The following is a 24893-nucleotide window of genomic DNA, read 5'->3' on the forward strand; positions in this document are numbered from 1 at the left end:
TTGACACCAAGCAGATAATTAATAGCTTTGATCTTCAAAGCATTATAAATATTGATACTCAATCAAATGCTAATAATTACAGTAAACATTCACTGCATAATTGCCGATGAGAAAATTGTTTTCATTTTTGTAACTCCAAATTTAATGCGTGGATAATACCTTTTACTTACCAGTTTACCAGATGGTTAATACTTTAATTCTACTTTATTATTATTATATACACTTTCATTGACATAAATAGCAATTATAATAAGTATACGTTCAATAAATTCGATATTTTCGAGACAATTTAAATTTATTAGAAAAAATAAAAAGGCGATTATAAATTTCTAAAAATGACTTATGTTCAAGTGAATTCATTAAAATACTTTCACACTAGGTACTTAATATGATTGTGTTTGAATTGTAATATTCATGTTTTGACTAATTATTTTTTATGCAACTGCAATTACACACAACTAGAACTGGATTTTAAAAATTGATTTACTAACAAGAAAATTGTGTGAGTTGTACTTTCTGAGGTGATATTTGATCAGATCTATCGTATATAACAGGGATGGTGAACCTTTACGTATTGACGTGTCATTTTTATAAAGAAAAGTGTAATCAGGTCATAGACGTGCCATCAAATAACTTTGTCTCTGTGATTATTGCGAAAATAATAATAATAAATAATACAAACTCAAAATTTTTTATTTACTGCAAAAAATAGGAACATTTTGCAATTTCGAAAGTACTTGTGATAATGTCGCTCCTGAAAACTGGCAGTTTAGCCACAAAAGGGCGAATAACATCTATCATGACGATAATTGTTTTATTTGTGCCTTGAAGTATTATGTGACGTGCCCAAAATATTGTGTCGTGTGCCACTAATGGCACGTGTGTCATTGGTTTGCCATCCCTGGTATATAATACTTCAGAAAGATTTACATATGCTGATAAAACAAAATTGTCCTAGCAACTTTTTTCAAATCAGAATTTATATGTAGTGTTTGGACAGAAATAAGCCTTCTAGATCATAAATGCTTTCACGTCTTCATAACTTATGTACGTAAAACACAAAAAGACTTCCCAAAGTATGATAAAGACTTAAGCTTGATATGAATGTGATATAAGGAGCATAGATGGTACCTACAATACGACGTATTGGCTATAAAGATGAATAAAGTCGATTAAGTGGATTTTCCAGCTAACGCACAACGCTCCCGATCTTTTTTTTATGATTTTTTTTATGTCGTCGACAGGCTATTTTTGCACATACAAAAAATCATCGTCGCATATAAAATAGATCTTACACGCTTTAAGCATATTTTATACATGGCATTATCAGTTCCACCTACTTGTAGAAAAAACATTAACATAGTCTAAAAAAAATTATTAATAAATCAGACTCTCCGGCAGTGGTTTCGTCCTGATCGGTCGTTCTAAAGAAAATCTACATACGTAAGCGCTAAACGACAACATCCTTGATAATATCGAAGCCACAGTTCCATTATTTAAGCAAACGTTTTAACAGTCAGTTAACTGCAAAGAGTCGTATCTTCAGAGGAGATAACTGCACAAATTATCCTTATAAACATATCCCTACATTTTTATACGATTTAAGTGAAATATTAAGCTTCAAAAATCAGCATAAGCTTTAATTTTTTTTTTGAAGTATTTGTTACATGTAATAGTAGCTTCATTCGCTATTAGGGTGCGAAACCGTAATTATTAGGAACCCTAATAAAACCTACCTTATTTTCCTTGGGGGTATCTATAGTGAAAACCACCAGTTTTATTTTTGCACGGTACGTGTTCATATAGACTAACTGACAAAATAAAACCAAAAAGTTTTTTTTTATTTTCATTTTGTTGCTTTCAGCATAAGCTATTTTTGCAAGTTTTCACTGAAACTCGCTGAAAAAGCTATTTTAATACAGGATTTAAAAGACTTAAGCCCTAAATGCAACTTTTTCTTTTGTTCTATGCTGCAATAATGAATCAGATCGAAGAATTTTCGATAATTATTGATACGGTTGCACTAGTTTTGGTTTGACTTAAACCCAAAAAAAAACATGCTTTATATGCAACGAATAGTATTGAGTTATATATGATTAGGAACTAATATCTAACATAACATCTATTTCTTCCCTTTTTTCTATAAATTCAATTGTAGAACCAACCACCACGTTTCGTCTTGGAGATATAAGGCTTCTTAAAGGCAAGCTTTATTCAACATTGTGACTAGGTATTCTTGTATTAAGTTGGATATGCCCTATTTAAGCAGTTTTTATTAAGTAATCCCAAAAATTTTGCCTTACACGACAACTATATCAAAAATTTCGGTAATCTATTTTGAATTCTATTTCCAATGTTATGGGTTACACCTATGATTATCCCTAATAATAGATGACATATATATGAAACACTTTGATATTTAATAGTGGTTAAAATTTCAATTATTAATGTGAAAATTCATTTTCCATTTATACCAACTATAAATTACCTCAAGTTAATGAAGAAAAATTTGTTGCTGTAGGCATCTCATAACTTAAAAGTCAGAGCATTGGTGTGTAAAGCCAAAGGTCCCGGGTTCGATTCCCGGCAAGAGTGAGACAACAGCAACAATTTTTTCAAAAATATATCGTTTGTATAAATGGAAAATGAATTTTTTTTTTAATAGATAACACCCAAAATTACATATACCCATTTCAACAAAAATAAACAATTGGGAAATATCTAAAATTCTTTAAAAACAACAAAAATAAACAATTGGGATACATCTAAAACTCTTTAAAAACAATTCATTGAAGGCTTTTCATAATAAACTAGCAAATTTGTTGATGCCATTGGCAGCCAGTGGTTTAGTGATCGGATTAGCCCAATAAACAGGGACTTCGGTTTTAGTGTTTAACTAAACAACAAAGCTTTCAGTCCGACAGGAGATAAAACAGTTCCTGTACAGAAAACAAATGGAAACGTACTTTTAAAGTAGCAACGTTCATTGGTTTACGCAAAAAAAAAACAAGAGCAAATTGGAATTTGCCGTTAAATTTTGTTGTAGGTATAAAATAAAGGGCAGTACTCCAAATGGTTAAACACTGCCTTTGTTTAAAATATCCGTTGAAATTCACCCAAGCTATAGTATAAAGTGTGGTTAAAATGTAAAACTAGATACAAATAACATTCACAATTAAAACAATAAATTAATTAAAATACATCAGTAAACCCATGTGGTAGTACAAACGACATCATAATTAAAACTGTATATGTTATTTTTAATTACTTGTATTACAATTTTTAATATACGCTTTGGTAAATTTCAATGGATTTTTGTGCTGTCTATACTTTCTGCAAATCTAAGAATCTTTATGTTTGATCGGATTATATATCAAAAAATAAAACATTTTTCATCCCTTAAATTGCTTGAATAGTCCTGTTGATAAACTCTCTGCGTTAATCTAAACAATTTTAGTAATATCGTCAACTGTGTTATAGAATCGTAATTTTTGTAAAATACTTGGATGAAAAATGCGGGGGGGGCGGTAGACATATGGGGGGGAGACACATTTTGGGACTTAAAAATAAGGTTTGCCCAATGGAATCTTTAATTAATAGTAATATGTATTTAGATTCTGTTTTTACAATTAGATTTGTAAATCTCAAAAAAACGACACCAAACCTGAAATTAGAGTTATGTTAATTGTTAACCGTTTTATTTAATTGATTCGATACTCAATGATACCTATACCGGCACCAATATTTATTTTATTCATTTAAGTATGAACGGGAGGATGGCACACAGCAAACAATCAACAAAAACTTGTGTAAACTGATGGAGAAACGTTAAATACAACTCAACATGTTTATGCATATTGAATGGCAAAACTACCAAGTCAAACATGCCACGAGTCATCGACGTTCATGTTTTGCGTATGTATTCGTGTAATGTATACAGCGGCGCATCAGTTTTTGAATACTAATGCTGCAATATCAAATTGCATGTCACTGTAATTGTGTTCTGTACTAACACAACAACGCTAGGAGTGGAGCCCCCATTGGGTTAATAGGATTCCATGGCTTTTTTAATTATTTAGCATTTTCAGAGCGACAAACCAGCTACATACCAAGGGAAAACATAGTATATATATAATTAGTAGGCCTTATTAGTAGAACATATTAGGGTTCTATGAGACGATGGAATATCTATCTTGATTGGATTTTAACTGGAATTGTACAGAGGAGGATGGAAAAAAGGGCGGAAGAACTATTAGGGGAAAATCAATTTGGGTTTAGAAGAAATAGGGGAATGTGGGAGGCCATTCCAATTTTACGGGTAACAACAAAGAAAACGATAGAAAAAGGAAAGAGTGCGTACATAGGATTTGTAGATTTAGAAAAAGCTTTTGACAATGTTAAATGGGACAACATGTTAAACATACTTAAAAATGTAGGGATGAGTTACAGAGATAGAAGAGTGATACTTAGTTTGTATAAAGAGGAACAGGTAGTTATAGGGCTGGGGCTGCAACGTAGAGAAGTAAATAAAAAGCGAGTCAATAAACAGAAGTATGCTTGCGAACGGTTAATTTAGAAATTCAAAAAAGGTTGTTAAAAGGGTGCAAAAAAAGAAAAGGTTAGAAGCGTTCGAAATGTGGTGTTACATGCGAATGATAAGGATGCCATTGGTAAAGAAGGTTAGAAATGAAGAGGTATTAGAAAGAATAGGAGAACAGAGGACTCTATGGAAGTCAATAAGAAATAGGCAAGATAGGTTAGTAGGACACCTTCTTAGGCATGAAGGTCTAGTCAGAGACATATTAGAGGCAGAAGCGGGGGTTAGGAGGGGTAGGGGTAGACCTAGATTAGGTTACTGTTGGCAAACAGTTAAGGATGTGGATTGTTTTAGTTTTAGGGAAATGCGAAGATTAGCTCAGCATAGGAAAGAGTGGAGGTGCGTGTCCAACCAGACTGACGACCTTATGATTATGGATCTTACTGGTAGTTATTGGAAAACAATTTGACAAAGCTTGTAACTCTTCTATTGGGAAAATCAACTAGTAACCTTACACAATGTAAAATTTGAATCATTTTTTTTTTGATAGAAATACATATTACTGACCCCAGCAATGAAAATAGCGGGAATTTTTATAATCGGTGTGGCGAAATAACTGTTTTTGTTTTTTTTACGTGTAAATATTTTTTTCTAATTTTTCCATTTCAATTAATATTTCATTTCAATTAATATTTCATTTCAAATAATATTTCATTTCGAATATTATTTCACTTCAAATATTATTTCAATTCTTTTCAACTTCTTATCTTGTAAATACTTTGGTTTCCTTTCAATCTAAACTCTATTGTTCTTTCAATCACTTTTACCTGGAAATCCAACTTCAACCATACCTGCATGCATTCCCATACTAATATCTGGTTTTACCCTTAATTGCTTTCTCTTGAATTCTGTACTATCTAATTCTGTGTATTCCTACAAACTAGTGTCTTCACCCTCTCTCTCACTACTTTTCCTTCTAGAACATTCTATCAAAATTACTAACAACCCTATCCTATAAATACTCTAAAATTTCTTATCTCAAGACAGTCTCTCGTCTACCGCTACTACCACCTTTCGTAAGTGCCTTTGCCTATTTGCTACATTGTTTCATTTTTGTTGTCTTTGTTATTGTTATTGTTGTATTATCTTGTTCTTTCTGTTACCTTGTTCTCGTTTGTTTGTTTCACTCTTTGTGCTTTTTGTTACTTGTGTTTTCGTTTTGTTCTGGTTATTATAAATTGTTATTTGTTATTATTAGTGTTTTTTTTGGTATTTAAATAATATCCACCAAAAGACACTAAATCGGAAATTGATTTACTCTTAATTTCTCATAAATACCGTTGAAAAACTGAGTTAATTATTTCCGAGGTGGAATCAAAAATACGTTAAGTATTCCCTCCGAATAAAGAATTTAAACCTTCAAGGGCGAGGTCATACTCAAAAGCATCAATTGTTGCTTCTTGTCTAATACTTCGAATATCTCATTCTATTAACTTCCTGAAAAATCAAGAGGAAATTGACTTCAACGATATAAATTTCCGATCACAAAATTTTAAATCCTTTCCGTTGCTAAGGTTAAAAATAGGTGTGTATTCACATTTAAAAAAAGTAAGAGCTCTTTCTCTCAATAAAATGCCACTGGTTACCAATTGAAAATGCTAAATCACGAACAATAATTTCAATTAAGTTAATGTAAATATTGGAAGATTAATCAAAGCTGTGCTTCGAAGAATACAAATACTAACTGTAGTCGATAGCGTTCGTTTTGTAAAAAAAAAAATATCGATGAAAAGACGAAAAGTGTTTGATATTCGAGCTTGATGGTCTTTATATTGTATTGATTCTCTCTCAGTCGTTTATCAGACGTTTCGTCAACAGCTGTAACTGACATTCTCAGAGAACTTAACAAGAGCGTGTTTTGCGTTCCGGTAAAATTTCACTGCGGTTGTACTGAGACTCAACGAAGGACTCTACACCCACGCTACGGTCCCTCAGGACCTGAGGAGTACAATGCTTTCGTTATTTGGTCGTACTCTAAAATGTCTAATTTTACGGATTGGTTTCGACAAATACAAAGAGACATAAACAAGCAATACAAACACGTCGTAATTGAATGAAATGTGTGCACTTACCAGAATGGTATCTGCTCTCATTCCTGGTAAGTCTTCGATTGTTTCTACGATGAGCTTTGGCCGCCGGACTGAACCCTCGCTGTTGGGGCGCAACCCCCGAGCCCACAGCTACATGCAAGACACAACATTAGCCATGCAACACTCAAAAGCGACAACAACTAATTTGACAAAATAAAATCTGGGCAGTAGAATACATAGGGACTACATCGATATATATATATATAATGTATCTAGGTACTACACATAAACAAAAACAACTGACAGAGACATATAACAAAAATGTATGTGAAAAAATCCCAAAAAACGGATGAGAAAAAATACCTAATGGTAAAGCGATAGATACCCCTAGAAGCATAATAAATAAGCATTTCATTTAAAACAATTATATGCCTTTCTTGTGAAGAATAAAACCCAATGGAAAGGCAAGACTTATGAGAAACGAGGTGAACTGTTCTAAAGGGGGTTGTTGACATAGACAAACATTGATTGAAAAAAAGTATGACAGCCTCCATCATGTTGACCACTAAATCAGAAAAATTACGAATAACAAAATAATTTATCAATAAATACTTTAAATTAGCTTTTTATTAAATTAGATTAGTTTTGGTGCTATTACATTTACCCCGACTTTAAAACAGTTCGGTGCATTCGTCACCAGAGGTCTCACCATTCAATTGTGTTCCCAATTAGTTGCTCCAAAGGAAAATACATACATTGCAATTTGATAAACAAATAATTGTTACATTTCATGTACAATTGATTATAAATTGTTCAGTTGTCAAACAACGATTGGAATTTGCAATTAACATCAATTCATAGCTGCAATCAATTAACGACCGAAAAATGAAGCAAAATGAACGAAGAAAGCTACGATTTCTAGGTTTCCATATAATCTAAAAACGTTTTGGAAATTATAAATATGTTAGGAGTTAGGACAGAATTGGTACTACCAAAATCGAGACTGGGACATTAGAGGAATTGGAATTACTTTAGCGGTTCAAGTAATATATAAAATGAAATTCAAACATAGTTATAGGGTCATTTACTATATTTTCCTGAATGAAACTGTAATACAGTTTGACAAATTTAATGTAAAAAAAAAACATGAAATTCTGGTTTTACCATAGACCACTGAAAATTGTGACAACCTCCGGTACCTATAAGGACATGTAGTTGATAAAAATCAGTAAATGACGAAAAAAAGCTCAAGCGACCGACGACGAGAAGTTTAAAACTTTTCCAGTACTTCAAAAAGTCGTAATTGAGTTTTCTCGTTGGAAATTCGACATGTTGCTAACTGTTGTACAGTTCCAAAAGTGACTAACCGAACGAACTCCGGAAGCAACTACTGTAAATGCTTAATTAAATTCCTAATATTTAAGATTCGAAAAAGGACTCTTGAAGGCAGTTAATTAACTTAGTTACGAAGCTCGTTAAGCTGTAGCGATATACAACTAAATTGCTAACATTCTCTTCGAACAAGATGTAGAGAAAGACGAGTAAATTTAATGGAAAATATCACTGCTAAACAATAAATATGATATACCTAAGAAGTCTAGAAGAAAGTAAATTAACCCGGGAATCTATAGTAACTCGATGTTTCTCGGGAAATAAACCCGAACTTGTACCTTCACATTACACGGGATTGAATTTGGGTTTCCAATTTTAAGGAATGTCGATTTTACATCCATCCAAAACTTCAACTAATATTAGTAGTATGTAATAGTCACAGCGCCAAGCGGTTGCAGGAATGTAAAGGACTTTTCAAGGACGTTGCGTTTGACGAGGAATTTCTATAGTGACGTTTTCTAGCAGATTTGTTGACTGATGGATGATATAACATACACATTTACACCCAAAAGTACGAGCACGAAAAAAATAAAAAATAAATCCAAACAGATCGAAGACGAACAACGAAAATGAAAATAAAATAAAAACTTTCAAAGTATCAAAAATCGCTTTACATTCTAGAAAATGTTTCGAGTTGTTTTCGTGCTCTACTACCTTGGTAACACTGCTTATTGCACAATTAAACCCTTACAACAAGACCACTCGTAAAAACGTACGAACAAGTGCTTGTGCGTAATGACTTTAAATTGCAATTGACAAAAATTTAACAAAGAATTCAACTTCGCGTTAAATCATCGTCAGTGCGAAAGGGGTCATCGGACTGACAAGAATAGTTACTTGTCGACACACTCTGCACGCAAAGAACGCGTGTCGCCGACACGTTTTGTTGCGGTTTAAAAATAAAATGGCACTTGTCCATAATCATCAAGTGGTTCTTCAACCACGATGACAGAATTTGGAACAGATACTGCTGATGCAATAGAAAGGAAGCGTTAGACATCTTTATGAACTTCGAAATATGGATTACTTATAAAGGATCCTGTTTTCTTTATATACAATTAAAATGACCAAATTTTACGTTATCTTTATTCGAAACTTATTATTTAATTATGCACACTGTCACCGCTACTTTTTAATCTATACATCGAAGACGCGATCAACATCATTAAAGACAGTACAACTGTAGGGAAAGGATTACAGGGACAAAATATTAGTAGGTATCTAGGAAATCAGATTAGTCAGGACGGAAGGAGTAAGGATATAAAACAAAGGGTCGCGCAGAGTCGAGTCGCCTTAAATAAAAAGAAGTCAATTCTATGCTAGAGAATGGTTAATATAGAAATTAGAAAAAGAATGTTAAAGATGTATGTTTGGAGTGTGGCGCTGTACGGGTGCGAAACATGGACAGTGTGCGCGGCGGAAAAGAAAAGGTTAAAACCGTTCGAAATGTGATGTTATAGGCGAATCATGAGGATACCGTGAATAAAAGAGGTTAGAAATGAAGAGGTATTAGAAAGAATAGGAGAACAGAGGACTCTATGGAAGTCAATAAAAAATAGGCGAGATAGGTTGGTAGGACACCTTCTCAGGCATGAAGGTCTAGTCAGAGACATATTAGAGGCAGAAACGGGAGTTAGGAGGGGTAGGGGTAGACCTTGATTAGATTACTGTTCGCAAATAGTTAAGGATGTGGGTTGTTCTAGTTTTAGGGAAATGCGAAGATTAGCTCAGGATAGGAAAGAGTGGAGGTACGTGTCCAACCAGTCTTAGGACTGACGACCTTATGATGAAATGATTAATTACATATTACCTCAGAGATCAGTTTGTAAATAGCCCTTTAGCTAGAGAGCCTACCACGCCGAAGTGCATGAGTTCGAACCTTGCAACTTGGTCAGTTTTTTTTTTTTTGGTTAGGAACGAAAAACAATAACTAATACAAAATAGGTTTAGCTAAACGATTACCTCGATTAGCCGAATTTTAAAATACCAGCCAACTTTACCCTTTTAGAATAATCTCATCAAACAAACGAACGATTTAGCTACAGGACTAAATAACTTTGCCTAATACTTACAGAACGATGTCTTCTTGTTACTATCAAACTATTAACAAACAAAAATAACAACAAAAGCCCAAGCGACAAAAACAGCAATATTAAATCACACGATCAAATGGATGTGCAGCACTACAAAAAAGCAATGAGACGGATTTTTAAGCAACGGTGCCAAAGAACACAAAAAAAAAACAACAACAAGACGGACTTATAGGGAATCATGGCCAACCTGAATGGTATCTTTTTTCATTGTGAGTGACGCGACGTTGTGTGCGCCTTCTTGTGTACTGTTTGCCACCACTGATACCCCCGACGATACAAATGCCACCCTCACCGCCGCCATTTCCGAGGTTATTCTCGTTTCCGCTCCCGACGCCATTTCCCTCCAATGAAGCTGACAAAAATGAAAGATGCAATGTTATGTTTATGAAGCTATTGGGGAGACAATAAAAAGCGCGAAATGAAAAATGAAAAACAGTAAGAAACGTCGTCTTGTTCAACATTTTCTCTGGATATGACATGGGAAGACATGGAATGCATTGTGAGAATGCGTTAGATACTTATTGTAATATCACATGAAATAAACCAAAAGCAAACAACACAACAATTTACTTATCGTATTTATATATCTTGATTATGTAGTCAATAGTTTGTTACCAGTAAATGAAAATGGGTCACCTGCATTAACGGTATAGTAAATGGTAACGGTAAAGGTAAAGGTAGAAAGAAAACTCCTGTAACATTTTAATTTGTAATTAAATACATTAGTAAAGGCGAGGATTGTAAGACAATTGATGGAACAATAAAAAAACTTGTTGCATTAACCACTGCAAGTAAGACGCTGTTAATTGAAAACACCATAATTACCAATAATTCCTGGTTACTAATACAAGAAGCTATTTCTTTTATCCTATTTGCGACGTAAAATCAATATTGCAAGTATAAATGGTGTAGATATGAATGTAACTAACTAATGAATTTCCTATTATGACTTTCTCGTAACGACTATTTTCCGTTAGGTAGTGGTTAGTTATATACAAGGTCATGGAATATTTTATTTCCGGAAACTTCCCATCAGTTCCTTTTATCGTGCCAGTCCCACTCGCACAGTATAATTTATAACCAGCAACTGTCGACTTACGGGTGCATCAAAGCCGCCGCACTACCGATATCGATCGCCTGCGGCATTCGTTCACAACATACTTAAATGTTATATAAACGCGAATTATATACTAGTAAAAATAGGTTTATAATAATATAATTTATTAAAATCTCAAAATTAAATTTTAATGTAGCTGACGACATCTATGACATTCATTTGACCAGTTCTTTATGCTGTAATGGTCCATGCCAATTATAAATTTTTTATTGTAATCGTAACTGTTATGATCCGAAAACGACAAAGCCTAATTCAAATTACTGTTCTACATACACCATCATATTTGAGACTCCGGCCCTGTTAATTCCAACCTTCATATACAACTAAATATAGGTAAGTTAACGTTAAATATTGATAGCGTGAGACCGACAGCAAAATAAATAGCAGCTGGAGCTGGAAAATGTACTTCAAGTCAATATTAAAATAGCAGGCTTCTTGTCAACGGTTCAATAAAGATGTTCGACAAGTTGTAGTTTTACATCAGATCAGCCGGTGTAATAAGTGGTCGTAATTTCAATGGGGTTTGGAACAGGTACTATTTCCCATCATTTACAAAGAAAATAAAAAGGTAAAGATGCTTCTTCGATACAAAAAAACTGCTTTCCTAACGTCATCTTCGTGAGTATATGTACACAGTCCACAATTACGTTAAATAAGTTATAATATAAAGTATATCGATGCCAGGATGTTATTACAGTTTTTTTTTAAATGCTGTATGGAATAATTAATGTCAGTTGTGTATCAGCAATTTTATAGTACGTACATACCTACAGGTTTTATGGCCTACGCTTGTTCGCATAATTAAATTTTCAACCCGCAAACAGCAGGATTTGAGGGATAATAATACGATTCTGTGCTCTCACCATATACAGCATAATTTATTCAGTAGGAGTTTCATGTTTTGTGTAATCCATTTAGCTAACCAAAAATTTACGTTTTCAGAGCTAGTAAGCGATGGTAGAAATAAAACATGTCCGTAGTTTCGTCTCCGACATTTAAATCGGTTTGAGGAGCAGGATTTTTTTTAATAAACAATTCAGTATGAGAATTTAAGGAACTACGTCATTATCTAAGTTAACAGATGTGTATCGCCATTTGGAACTTATTAGAGAGACGGTTTCGATAAATTGCCGGCTATCCGTAAAGGTAACTTGATTAATATCAAGTTATTGGCAGTACACCGCCATCTAGTGCTAACTATCGTACTTCATATGTAAACGTTTATTCTTACAACTAAAAGTTACAAAGTAATAACTACACTATACTTAAACCCTGTCTCTATTACGCACATTTGTGTTCTGAAAAAATTGTTACAACATATTTTTCGATTAAGAACTAATTACATCTGTAATTGTTATAAAAAAAAAATATTTTCCATTAAATCAAATTAAAATAATGATTTTTCATTATTATTTCGTGCTGTAATTTACAAAATTAAAAAGCAATGACCTCATTATCAACAGATGTGCGAAGAAAGACGTTCCAAAACCCTAAATGCTGGTAACAATATACATAAATCTTAATTTAAACGGAAATGGCTACATAGAACAGTTTCATTGCAAAGGAGTTGCACTTGTATTAAGTAATAATAATATATCTTGCTTGTTTATGAGGAACACGCTATGCTAAGCATGAAAAAGCTTAAAAAGGGAAGTTAATCACCGGAAAAGTAAATGATGTCTGTACAGCATTAAAGAGTGAATTTGTAATTAATTACATGAAACACGTAGGCATTAGGTAACTTTTCGCATTTAAGGGTAGTTTATATAGGTACATATAGTTTATTGACTTGACCCTATTCAAATATATATCGTTACTGAGAATTACTACCTAGGGGTGCATGTATTTGCAATTACATTATCAATTTAATAACAAACCTTAACCTATAATAAAGAATTCAAATTTCATTTTTTTCTTGCCTATTAAATAACCAAGTCGATACAAAAACACATGGTACCTTATTTTTTATTTGATAATTTATTGTAATAAATTTAGTTTTAAGATTCTATTTAGAACCTCTGGAACTTAAAAATGTTTTGTTTGAATCTGAATTTTTAGTAGCATCAAGTAAAAAAAATACAACGTGTTATTATATAACACGCTACTGAAGTGAAACTTCTTCAAACACACAAACATACCGGGATAGGGGTTAAGGAATTGGTTTAATGGTATTATTTGTACACTATGCTTCGCAAGGGNCAATTGTTTGATTGTTTCATTGGCTCATACAGCATATATGAATGTTTGTGTGAATTTTGAATTTAAATTAAAATTTAATCTATTTATAGCAACAGTGAGGTGTCTGTATTGTTAAGAGCTTTGTTTCTGCGTTGGCACAGCAAAGAATTATATTGTGGCGTTACCCTGTGACTAATTCTACACGTGTCCGCGTGCCCGCGTGCGTGTTCTGCACCGAAAAATCGCATTATTTGAAATTCGTCACGGATTCGTTTATGAATATTTCACATGTGACATGGCACCTTCTCCACCTAGTACGACAATAACGAACGTCTCTTTAAAACCGCTAATTCTAAACACAAAAGAGACAAGCTGCTCGGACGAAAATAAACTGCATACAATTATTCAGGTGAATATTAAAAAGCAAAATGTAGAAAACATCTCGCAAAAATTAGCCACGCGCGTACACCGTAATGTGCTGTGTTCTACTTCGACAAACCGATTTGAGACTCCTTCTATCTTTAAAAAAAAATACAACGTGTAATTATACAACCCGCTACCGAAGTGAAACTTCTTCAAACACCCAAACATAGCGAGATAGGGGTTAAGGAATTGGTTTAATGGTATTATTTGTACACTATGCTTCGCACGGGTGCAATGCTGATAGTAAATATACTATAGAATGTATTTAAAAGTACTTAATTGGATAAGGATTAATGCTGTATTGCTTAAAATCGATTCGTAAATAAGCCATTATTTAAGGATAAAAAATGGTTATTGTGGGTAATCCCTAAGAGACAGACATATACCATCGCGAACTTTTTTGTAGACCTTCTTAAGGTGTACAATACTGTAGTATATTATTTTATCTCGTAGGGTTCAGCCAGCGTTTGCAATGTAAGCGCAAAAAATGTGTTTATTTACGACATCACATTACAAACCTCTAAAATTATCAGTGTTTCTCTAATATATTATGCATATATAATACATATAAACCTTCCTCTTGAATTACTCTATCTATTAAAAAAAAACTGCATTAAAATCCGTTGCGTAGTTTTAAAGATCTAACCATACATAGGGACAGACAGCGGGGAAGTGCGTTGCATGATTTCGTTACATAGCAACTCGCATGAAACGAACTTACCCTACCGTGCGTAATTGCGTAATGAAGTTTCACTTCAAAAAAAAAAACTTTTAAACCGATCCAATTTTCCGATAAAAATATACTGTGAATAATACGACAAAAAAAAATAAAAATAAGCAGAAAAATTCAATTTCTACTAACAACCGCCTGATGTAATTCCATTCCGAAAAACGTATTGAAAATACGGACGGCTAAACGACTGCCCGAAAAGTTTGGATTGTTATATCAACAAACGACAAAGTTTAAATGTGGAAAGTATTAGAAAATTCGGTCGGTCTGGTCTTTTTACTGCTTCGTTGGTATGTTCCGGATGCCGGAGTTAAGATCGATCCAATATAAACCGGCATACTTAATCACCATGAACATTGCCCGAAGTTTTCTCTTTTCGAAGACAATCTCAAAACTTTCCGGAACGGTCGCGAAATATACTATACGTATAACAACGTTGCTGTTGCACGATGGTATGGCATAGCTCTTGACATCAAGTATTCACTCGCGAACACTTTACTTACGAACTGAGATAATCTTCGCAAACATCGTTAAAATCCTCCGCTTGAAAATTTTGTCGAATAACTATCGACATTTTTAAGGAAAATGTTAACTGACAAAGCTCATTCTGTACTCCACTCATTCGAAAGAACTTCAGAAAAGGTGTTATCTTAAAATGACAGGAGTTTTTTGGGATGCCGGTTACAAATCTCACCATAACAATGAGCGAAAATGATGAGAAGTTTGATTATATTGACGGTATATCGATAATAATCGATAATCAAAAATTTTATTTTCGAATTTTCATAAAATTAAAACAAATTTGAATATATATAATACTATTTATTAACGTAGGTTTTAGGTATTAAATACATTTATGACAAATTCGAGTTTCTTTAATGTTCCTGCCCGCCGGATGCTTTTGAAATAATGTCACGATGAGATCTTTTAGGATAAACGATATTTGGCGGGAACAGCTGAAGAGGCTGAAGCCAGGGCCGGTCCTACCGGAATTTCCTCCGATTAAGAAAACTTTAAGAGCCTGTATTTCAAGCCACATTGTTTTCTAAATAAATAATAAACAAAATTTTAGTAAATAGTAACACTCGATTCTAGTTGGTGAATACTACCTACTGAGTAAACTTCATGTCTCAACTTGACTGTCAATTAATGTAAAAGATTACCCTTTTTTCGTTTGTCTGATAATCAAATCCATAAGAAAACACTCCCCTTACTCCCGGAAAATTTCGACTTTCGATTATCGATATATCTTCGATATATCAAACTTCTCATCATTTGCGCTATTTTTCTTGGTGAGATTCGTAACCAGCATCCCAAAAAAAACCCTGTATACGAAATTTCATGTCATTTTAATACAACACCTTTTCAGAAGTCCCTCCGAAAGAATAATATTACAGTTTATGACTATGATAAAAAACATCAGTTTAAGAACGAACTCTAGTTGACGAACAATTATGACAATAATCCCAATTTTAATGAATTGGAAGAAAAAAGTAATAGGATATATGAATACAACGTTCGTAGTAATGAAGAAGTTTGAAAGAAATCCATGCCTATTTTAAAAATAAACATAATGCAGAAGATTAAGTACTTTTATTCTATACAATACGAACATATCCGCAGGATCCGAACCTCTTATACAATTAACAGGCATATTTGTTATAGTTTATATATTTTTATAACCTACTTATTAGATTAAAGGCGTATCAGTAATCGAATTTGAGATATCTGAATGTACAGGTAATTTGGACAAGGGCCAGCAATTTTCTGTTTGGATTATCGCTGTAGGTTTTGTAGAAAAATATATGTCTACCTATCATTTTTCAAGTTTAAGTATCATAAACTAAAGGTAGCATGGGAAGGGTTTGTTATAATAAGATTTGTAATTACTGTTTCAAATTCATATATTTATATATTCTTAGTAAAAAGAATATATTCTTACCTGCATTTTGTTTAGGCACATATGGAGAAAGTAGTCTAGAACGCTTCTTTTCATATCCCTTTTGTGTTATATCACCTGAAAAAAAAGATAAAATTACTTGTTGAAAAGTATGTAAAAACATAAAATAGAAAAGAAAATTATTTAGTCTTCCTTGAGGATGCAAGTTTTCCTGCAAAATTCAGAATAAATCCTTCCAATCCCATTTTATCATAGTTTTTGTTTCACTAGTTTTGGAAATAGAAGGGGTTGGTTATCGCATGCGTCAACTGACGAAAGACACGTGCACCTGTTCGTGACCTTAGCAACAACTGATACGTAGACAACTCAATTGTACGTAACGATTGGTAATTGTCGTTATTGCCGGAACAGTTAGGCTTTCAGTAAGGTCATTACCCTTATGTTTATGTTTATCACTGAGTGGTAGCAGATGGCTCATTCTACTTATTTTTCACGTACCTTTTACTCCTTTAATTTTTCTGGAGTAATGATCAGATATAGTGTACGTATAAGTTCTTTGATACTAGATAATATCTTTTTTCCTCCACATGATATATGAAACACATTTTTCTTAGGAAATTACTTTTCCTATAGGCAATTATCAACTAGAGTAGTTTCCACAGCATATTTTTATTTAGCGTTAAGTAAAAAAAAACATAGCAAAGGATAACAATTAACTCCTTCAGATCTTGATCAACACTTTATCCTTTTAAGGTTCATTAGATGAGAGACAGAAATAATTCGGCAAGTGGAACTCCAAGGTAAAATATTACCATCATTTTCATTCTATTCATCAGAAACGCGAGAGGTCTACGAGATAATGTTTTGAACCGGTATGTCAACTAGCGGCACCCCATAAATTACTACTGATAATATCTGCCAGTTTCTAGTTCAATTTCGCACGGGGATGCGACAATCTACTCTACATATGCAGAACACGAACGCCACCGCCATATTGCCACCCCAGTAACTCGTTGTTCATTGTTATTGTATTATTCCGTCACAACGGACAGGGCAAACTTTAATCAATTACTTCTATGCAAGGAGATGGAAAGAAAAGGGATAATAATCAAGTAAGCCATTAACACACACATAAACACGTAACAAACAATGTGCAACATTACGTTACACTTGGGCGAAACGTCGGCTGTTGTTTAGAAATAATTAAAAAATTTAAACCATTAGTTTCGCTTTGATTTTACTATTTGAAGATTTAACATTTACCGTCTATGATGATTAATTGAATTATAATTTCCGCAATCTATTTTTAAACCTAGGTACGCTATATCAGAAATTGTTTAAAAGAGAATTAGACATATATATATGCTTACAGCGGCTGGGACTTTTGACGTGGTATTGAGATGTTCTACCTTTTGGGAAATGCAAAGATTGGATCAGCATATAGGAAGGAGTGAAGGTGTGTGCAAGTTGATGACCCTGTGATGATGATATAGTGATGCTGAGTTCACATCAGCAACGATCTAAGCGCCGACGCAATCGGGTAGTATATGTGAACATAAAGGTCTAATGGGCTGCAATTATTGCAGCGAGCAACGATCTAACCCATTGATTTTTTGAAACTGATAATTTCGAGCTAGAAGAAATGTAACTCATTCAAATGAAATTACAGAAAATAATTTCTTTTAACATGTACACTATCACATGCATTTGTTATTATTTAATTGTCGTTCGTAAGTAAAATATACATATCTCATCAATTTTGGGCTCTGCTACCAAAAACCTGAACAAGATACGTACGTAATAAAATTACATCTAAAAGCAAATAAGGTCAAGCGCAGGTTACTACTGAAGAGCAACATTTAATATTTAATGTTTCTTATTAATGGAAAATTCATTACTTAAGTGAAGGGTATCAGTAACATCAAGGAAATTGTAATTCGATATTTTGGAGATATAACTGAAACTGGTAACTTTTAAGCCTCTGCAAAATGATTATTTTTTTTTTGATAAAAACTGTTTCAGTGTCAAGTGCCTCCCCACAAAATTGAATCAAGAACAGTCTTTCTACCTTTACGATAAAAACAAATAAAGGCGAAGTCGTAATAATATCTGTATTCAAGTATTCTAAATAAGCAACATGTAATGATTATTCGAACAAATCATTAATTGCAACTGTTTAATGGTAGCAAGTAGGTTGGTACAGGCCTGACGCTGGAAGCTGGCGGAAATTTTAAAATGGCGTGGATGCGCGGTGGCAAACGTAGGCAGTTTTAGGTATAAAGATTGCAGCCCTCTTTCTTCAGTATTCCTATCAGGGGCGTAGATTAATTATTTAAAAATAGGGATCAGTGAGCAAGTAATAGACAGACAAACAGAATAACTAATTGTTGATGTTGGTGACAGTGGTAGAGATTCCCATGATGAGAGTGAATGTGGAAACTAACTATAAAACAAAAGCAATAGGTTAATTTTTTCTTTTTGATAAGTCATTATTTTCTAGTACGCTACTGTCCTATCTGTGACAGTGGTAGAGATTCCCATGATGAGAGTGAATGTGAAAACTAACTATAAAACAAAAGCAATAGGTTAATTTTTTCTTTTTGATAAGTCATTATTTTCTAGTACGCTACTGTGCTATCTGTATTAATACTATAATTTACGCCTACTGAAAGCTTATTTGTGTATCGGTTCCAAGTGACTTACCCAAATAGGTCATAAATGGGCAAGTACCTGCGCGATCGCTCACCAGCTTCCTTCGTCAGACCTGTACTTGTGTCGAGTTGTTTACAGTGTGCTGATGGGAACCAATAGTTCTACGTGATGACATGTATACTTGAATCCAAAAAAAATGTTTATTATTTTATTAAAAAGTAATGCACTAAACATTCAATCGTCTTTCGTCGTGTTGAAATATAAGAAGAGGCCTCAAACGTAACAAGTGTGTAAAAGTTGAGTGTATTATACGTAAGCATGTAGGTATACGTCTGTAAAAAGACAGCACACATTTTCCGGTGTGGTACGGAACGCTGTCGGTTCGGGAAGTGCACTTGAAAAAGCGGTTCCATTAACCGAAAGGAGGAAATTAGAAGAAAGCGGCACACTTCCGAAACAGCTAAACCCTCACAAGCAAACTGATACGGGAGCCCAACACGCTCGATGGAAATTCGATGTTTCTAAAACACGCGATCGGTTCCCTACTTCCGAGGCTTTCAATAGAAATTCTTTAAAAACAAACATCCACTGTAATAATACCTGCATATACGTACCACGAGACAATAACCAAACGACAGGGGATGAAAATTGCGAACGAACTTTTTTCGTTTATTAAAGGTTTTCGCAATTGGTAGGTAACTTTCTAGGCACAATTTTAACTCCTTGGGGCATTAATTCTTTTTGAATTTCGTTCCCTTTTTTGGATTATACGATAAACACAATGTTCAAAGTAATGTACGAGCTCCTGGAAAAATTTTTAGGAAAATACATGTACCCTAACCATATGGTAGGATAGCCTTTAATAAAAAGAAGTCACTTCTATGCTTACGAATGGTTAATTTAGAAATTAGAAAAAGGTTGTTAGAGGTGTATGTTTGGAGCACGGCGCTGTACGGATGCGAAACATGAACAGTGGGCGCGGCGGAAAAGAAAAGGTTACAAGCGTTCGAAATATGGTGTTATAAGGAAATGATAAGGATGCCTTGGATAGAAAAGGTTAAAAATGAAAAGGTATTACAAAGAATAGGAGAATAGAGGACTCTATGGAAGTCAATAAGAAATAGGCGAGATAGGTTAGTAGGACACCTTCTCAGGCATGAAGGTCTAGTCAGAGACATATTAGAGGCAGAAGCGGGAGTTAAGAGGGGTAGGGGTAAACCTAGATTAGATTATTGTTCGCAAATGGTTAAGAATGTCGGTTGTTCTAGTTTTAGGGAAATGCGAAGATTAGCTCAGGATAGGAGAGTGGAGATGCGTGTTTAACCAGTCTTACGATTAACGACCTTATGATGATGATATTTTCATACAGGAAATCTGTACCTATTAATTGGAAATTTTTCCCTGACTGTCGAAAAAATGTTTGAAGATTAGTTTTTTAAAAACTTCTGACTAGCCATTAGATGAAAATTATCGGGATAGACAAAGAAAAATCTTTAAAAACGTGATCAAAAATTGAAAAAATATCAGACCCCACATTGGAATAAGTAGTACGTAGGTTCATGAATGTGCTAAATTTCAGTTCTCTACCGCTCTGTTCCTACTTGACACTGTTTTCCGGGACACTCCGTACAATATCGAGATTTTATACAATCCACCCTCGTAATAATCGTAAGTTTCGTTTATGTCCCCTGGTTTTATGTGGAAAACGATAATTTGTTATACGTCGACTGCTAAATGAGTTTTTATTTTCTCCTGCATTACACTCGCCGTTCAAATTTTATGACGACCGTTAAAAATTTGTTTCGCGAAATTTAGGACACTTCGTAAAGTATAAAATATGTACATGCTCAAAGCGCCACTTGTATTATAGAAGAGGCAAGCGTACAAAAATATATAGGACAAAGAGAACGAGAGAGAACTAGAGGGAAAAAAAAAAGAAACGTCCCAGTTCGAGCTGACTGTGTTTTACTTGACTTGGAATAATTCACAAGAAGTACTACTTGGAAAATCCATTACTTACCACGTCACATCGCTGTTACTAGGGCTAAAGAAATGTCACCGATAGGATAGCATTTGGACATGCTTACTTGCGGTTACGCTTTTTATACATGTACGTCTGCCTTCATAAGTCAGTCAATCACAAAGGTGTTGTAATGTTAATTATATTTATAAATGAGCTAAATAAGTGATATTTTATTCATTCATAAGGCATCAAACCTCCGGTAAGTTTCAGTTTAATGTGCTAATGTGTATGGTTCTAAATAAAAAAATAAAATAAATGGTAAAGGTCTAGAATATGGCCCCCACCCACGAAAAGTTATTTTCAAACGGGTGGAGGTGGGGGGATCGAAAGAGGAGGTCTCCCCACTACTGTACCATAAAAAGTTCGTGGCGATCTCACCCCCATAAAAAGTTATGGGGGTTCAAAGTTAATAAATGTGCCAATTTTTATACATTTCTAGGCATGTAAATATTTATATAGTCATTCTTAAACAATATTCAAAGGTAAAACTAATGAAAAATACATAAAAATATTTAGAAAGTCATATAAAACATTATTTAAATATCTTTATCAATAGGGTAGGTTAGGTTAGGTTAAGTTAGGTTAGGTTATCGGGTTTTGTTCAAGTGACCACCCTCTTTCGATCCCCCACCTCCACCCGCTTGAAAATAATCTTTTTATTGAATTTTATTTGAATTATAGTGTACGAAAATTGTCAAAATAATCAACTTTCAACCCCCATAACTTTTTATGAGGGGGGGACCGCCGCAAATTTTGTATGGGGTTTTACTCAGGTGACTACCCTCCTTCGATCCCCCCTAAGGGGGTGGGGGGCAATCATCTAAGCCCCATAACTTTTTATGAGGATGAGACTGCCACGAACTTTTTATGGTTCGATGGTGGAGGAGACCTCCTCTTTCGATCCCACCCATCTAGACCTTTACTATATAAATGACTACTTCCTTTAATGATGTTTAAATGGAATTTTTAATTAAAATTCGCAAACATTTTTGACTTAAACTAACTTATAACTAAATTAAACAACTGTAAAAAGTTAATATTTGACCACAGGCAGTGACAGTAAATATTTCTAAACGCACTTCAATTATTTTATTTAATAAATCACGGTTCGCACGAACCCTGCAATATTTAGGTAAGGAATGCCATTTTATCCTACCTTTTAAGTATTTATTTAGACTTATGCACATTCCGAGTACTCATATCTGTTTAACAATTGTTACAACGAGCTTGTATGCATTTTAATTTGCTTACGTCATTTCGTGTCCGAACATCATATTAAATATAAAGTGACCGTGGCGATTGGCGCTTATTTATGGCGATCATCAAGTGAGTCATCCCCATCTACTTTTATATTCCTTATCAACTGGCAATTGTAATTATTTTAAGGACGAGCTGTTGATTTAAAAGTTCAAATGGTACAGACGTTTATGTACGAAAGTCAATAATTGAAGTCGACTTATTAAACGTACGAACCGTCCATACTAATTTAAATTGCAAACGAAACACAGGACAAAAGTTAAAGAATATATGACATTACTAGTTGAACCCGTTTAAGGGAATGTACACCAAACAATCTGGAATTTGAAAAATGTAACACGTAATACCACAAAGTATTGGGAAACATTATTACAGAATAGAATTAAATTACTTGTTACTTTCTCAACAACCTGAAGGTCAAAAAATTCAAAACCACGATTACAATTAAGACGAGCATGTCGAGATTATACCAATAAGCATTTTTCTTTGGAAAAATTATTACGATTAAATATAAGTTTGGTATACTTCATTTACTTTCTCTAGAGATGTGCCCCTTCCAATGTCTTGGATGAGCGCTGGCAAAATCGTAGGTAGGGAGCTCATTATACTCTCGACTCTTGTGTATTAAACATACTTTTTCATACAGTACCTGCCAAAAGTTTTGTTCAATCATGAATAGTAGTGTGAGTCGAAAACAAGCGTGAAAGCCTTTAATATGTCTTCAAATATAAATAAACATCTAGTTGATATATTCAGTAGTAAATGGTACCAATAACAGCACATTTGAGCAATGCAATTGTAGTGGATAAAATGGTCAATTTTTCTGTGCAGTACTGTCCGGATTATACGCTCCTCACCGGTTAAGAGTTTGACCGAGAGTTGTCTCCTTCCTTTTCTGGCCTAGTGCTGCTCTTCTCTACTTTGCGCAGGTCGAACTGAAGGTCACATCGCTACGGAAAGTAAACGAAGTATATATCATCCGTTTATGGATTGAAAACTAGCGTAAGATCATCCCTACAGGTGCATTACAGACATACTAACCTAAGGACAATGATCAGATTTGAGATAAATTTGACAAACACCAAAGCAAGACCACGGATGGAACACCATATACAAAAAACAAATACTTACACGAGGCAACCAAGAAATGAGATTCAGCTTTCATCATTCAAATGCAATAAGGATCTGCTTCCATCAAAATTCTTTTACTTTACATTAAAGAAGAACGTGATTAATTTCTTTTAAACAAAATGTGCTACAATTCTTCTTCAGTTTGAGCTTCATACGAGTATTAGTTATCTGCTTAGTGAATGTGGATTGTTAATTGGAAATAAAGAACAACATCAAAAATTGCAACAAAAAAGTACACGGTTCCATGTTAGTCGAAGAGAGTTGCGATAGAAACTTGTAAGAAAAATAGAGTGCATGTAACACAAGGCGCGAAGCTGTGAGTGCTATTAAAAAAGCTCAGTCGAGCAAGCATTATCGCTGCAGCGCGTTATTTCATACGAAAGAAGGTAAATCAAGGCGAGCAGGGTAGCGAAAAGGTACAGGCAGTTGACAAAGGAGTTCTCATTTAAAAGACTTACTTACTTAGAAGAAAAAGTTCGCGAAGTAATATCAAGAACAGACGACAGATGACGGTCGACAGTAAGTACATGTTTAATTACGTAACATACAGGGTGATTAATTTACGTTGAAGAGATTCATCAGAAACAATCCGAGAGTCGGCTAATAAATTGGATAGATACACATTCCATTATGACAATAAATTTTTTTATTGACAACGGTGAAACAAAAGGCAGTTAAAATTGTGGCGAAAGAACTCTCAGTTTTTTTTATGTATATATTTTGTACATATATTTCTTCTAAATTTATTTCTGTTATAATGCCTAATATGTCTTCAATGTACATCTCGACTTCTTATCTTTTGCATGGCTTTGTTTCCTTTCTATTTCTATTCTATTGTCCCTAATCACCTTTACCTAGAAATCTAACTTCAACCGTTTCTGCATGCACCTCTTACTAATAGCTGGCTTTTCCCTTAATTACCTTACCTAAAATTCTATACTGTTCAACCTCTTCAATTCTTTGTATTTCTGTAAGCTCATGTCGCCTTTAATAAAAAGAAGTCACTTCTATGCTCGCGAACGGTTAAATTAGAAATTCGAAAAAGGTTGTTAAAGGTGTATGTTTGGAGCACGGCGTTGTACGGGTGCGAAACATGGACAGTGGGAGCGGCGGAAAAGAAAAGGTTAGAAGCGTTCGAAATGTGGTGTTATAGGCGGATGATGAGGATATCGTGGGTAGAAAAGGTTAGAAATGAAGAGGTATTAGAAAGAATAGGAGAACAGAGGACTCTGTGGAAATCAATAAAAAATAGGCGAGATAGGTTGGTAGGACACCTTCTTAGGCATGAAGGTCTAGTCAGAGACATATTAGAGGCAGAAACAGGAGTTAGGAGGGGTAGAGGTAGACCTAGATTAGATTACTCTTCGCAA

The 24893-nt window shown here is 34.0% G+C and overlaps 1 protein-coding gene across 1 annotated transcript in view; it reads right to left on the reverse strand.

The window, feature by feature from the left end:
• LOC108732456 (disco-interacting protein 2) overlaps nucleotides 1–24893 on the reverse strand; it is a 108392-nt gene that overhangs the window by 26213 nt on the left and 57286 nt on the right. The window contains exons 3-5 of the mRNA XM_025981043.1: nucleotides 16503–16577; nucleotides 10300–10464; nucleotides 6670–6777 (exon numbers count right to left, since the gene is read on the reverse strand). Of these exons, the coding sequence (XP_025836828.1) occupies nucleotides 6670–6777; nucleotides 10300–10464; nucleotides 16503–16577 (348 nt within the window). The remainder of the gene's footprint in view (nucleotides 1–6669; nucleotides 6778–10299; nucleotides 10465–16502; nucleotides 16578–24893) is intronic.

The sequence above is a fragment of the Agrilus planipennis genome, unplaced genomic scaffold (assembly GCF_000699045.2).
Source record: "Agrilus planipennis isolate EAB-ADULT unplaced genomic scaffold, Apla_2.0 scaffold10, whole genome shotgun sequence".
NCBI classification, from domain to species: Eukaryota; Metazoa; Arthropoda; class Insecta; order Coleoptera; family Buprestidae; genus Agrilus; species Agrilus planipennis.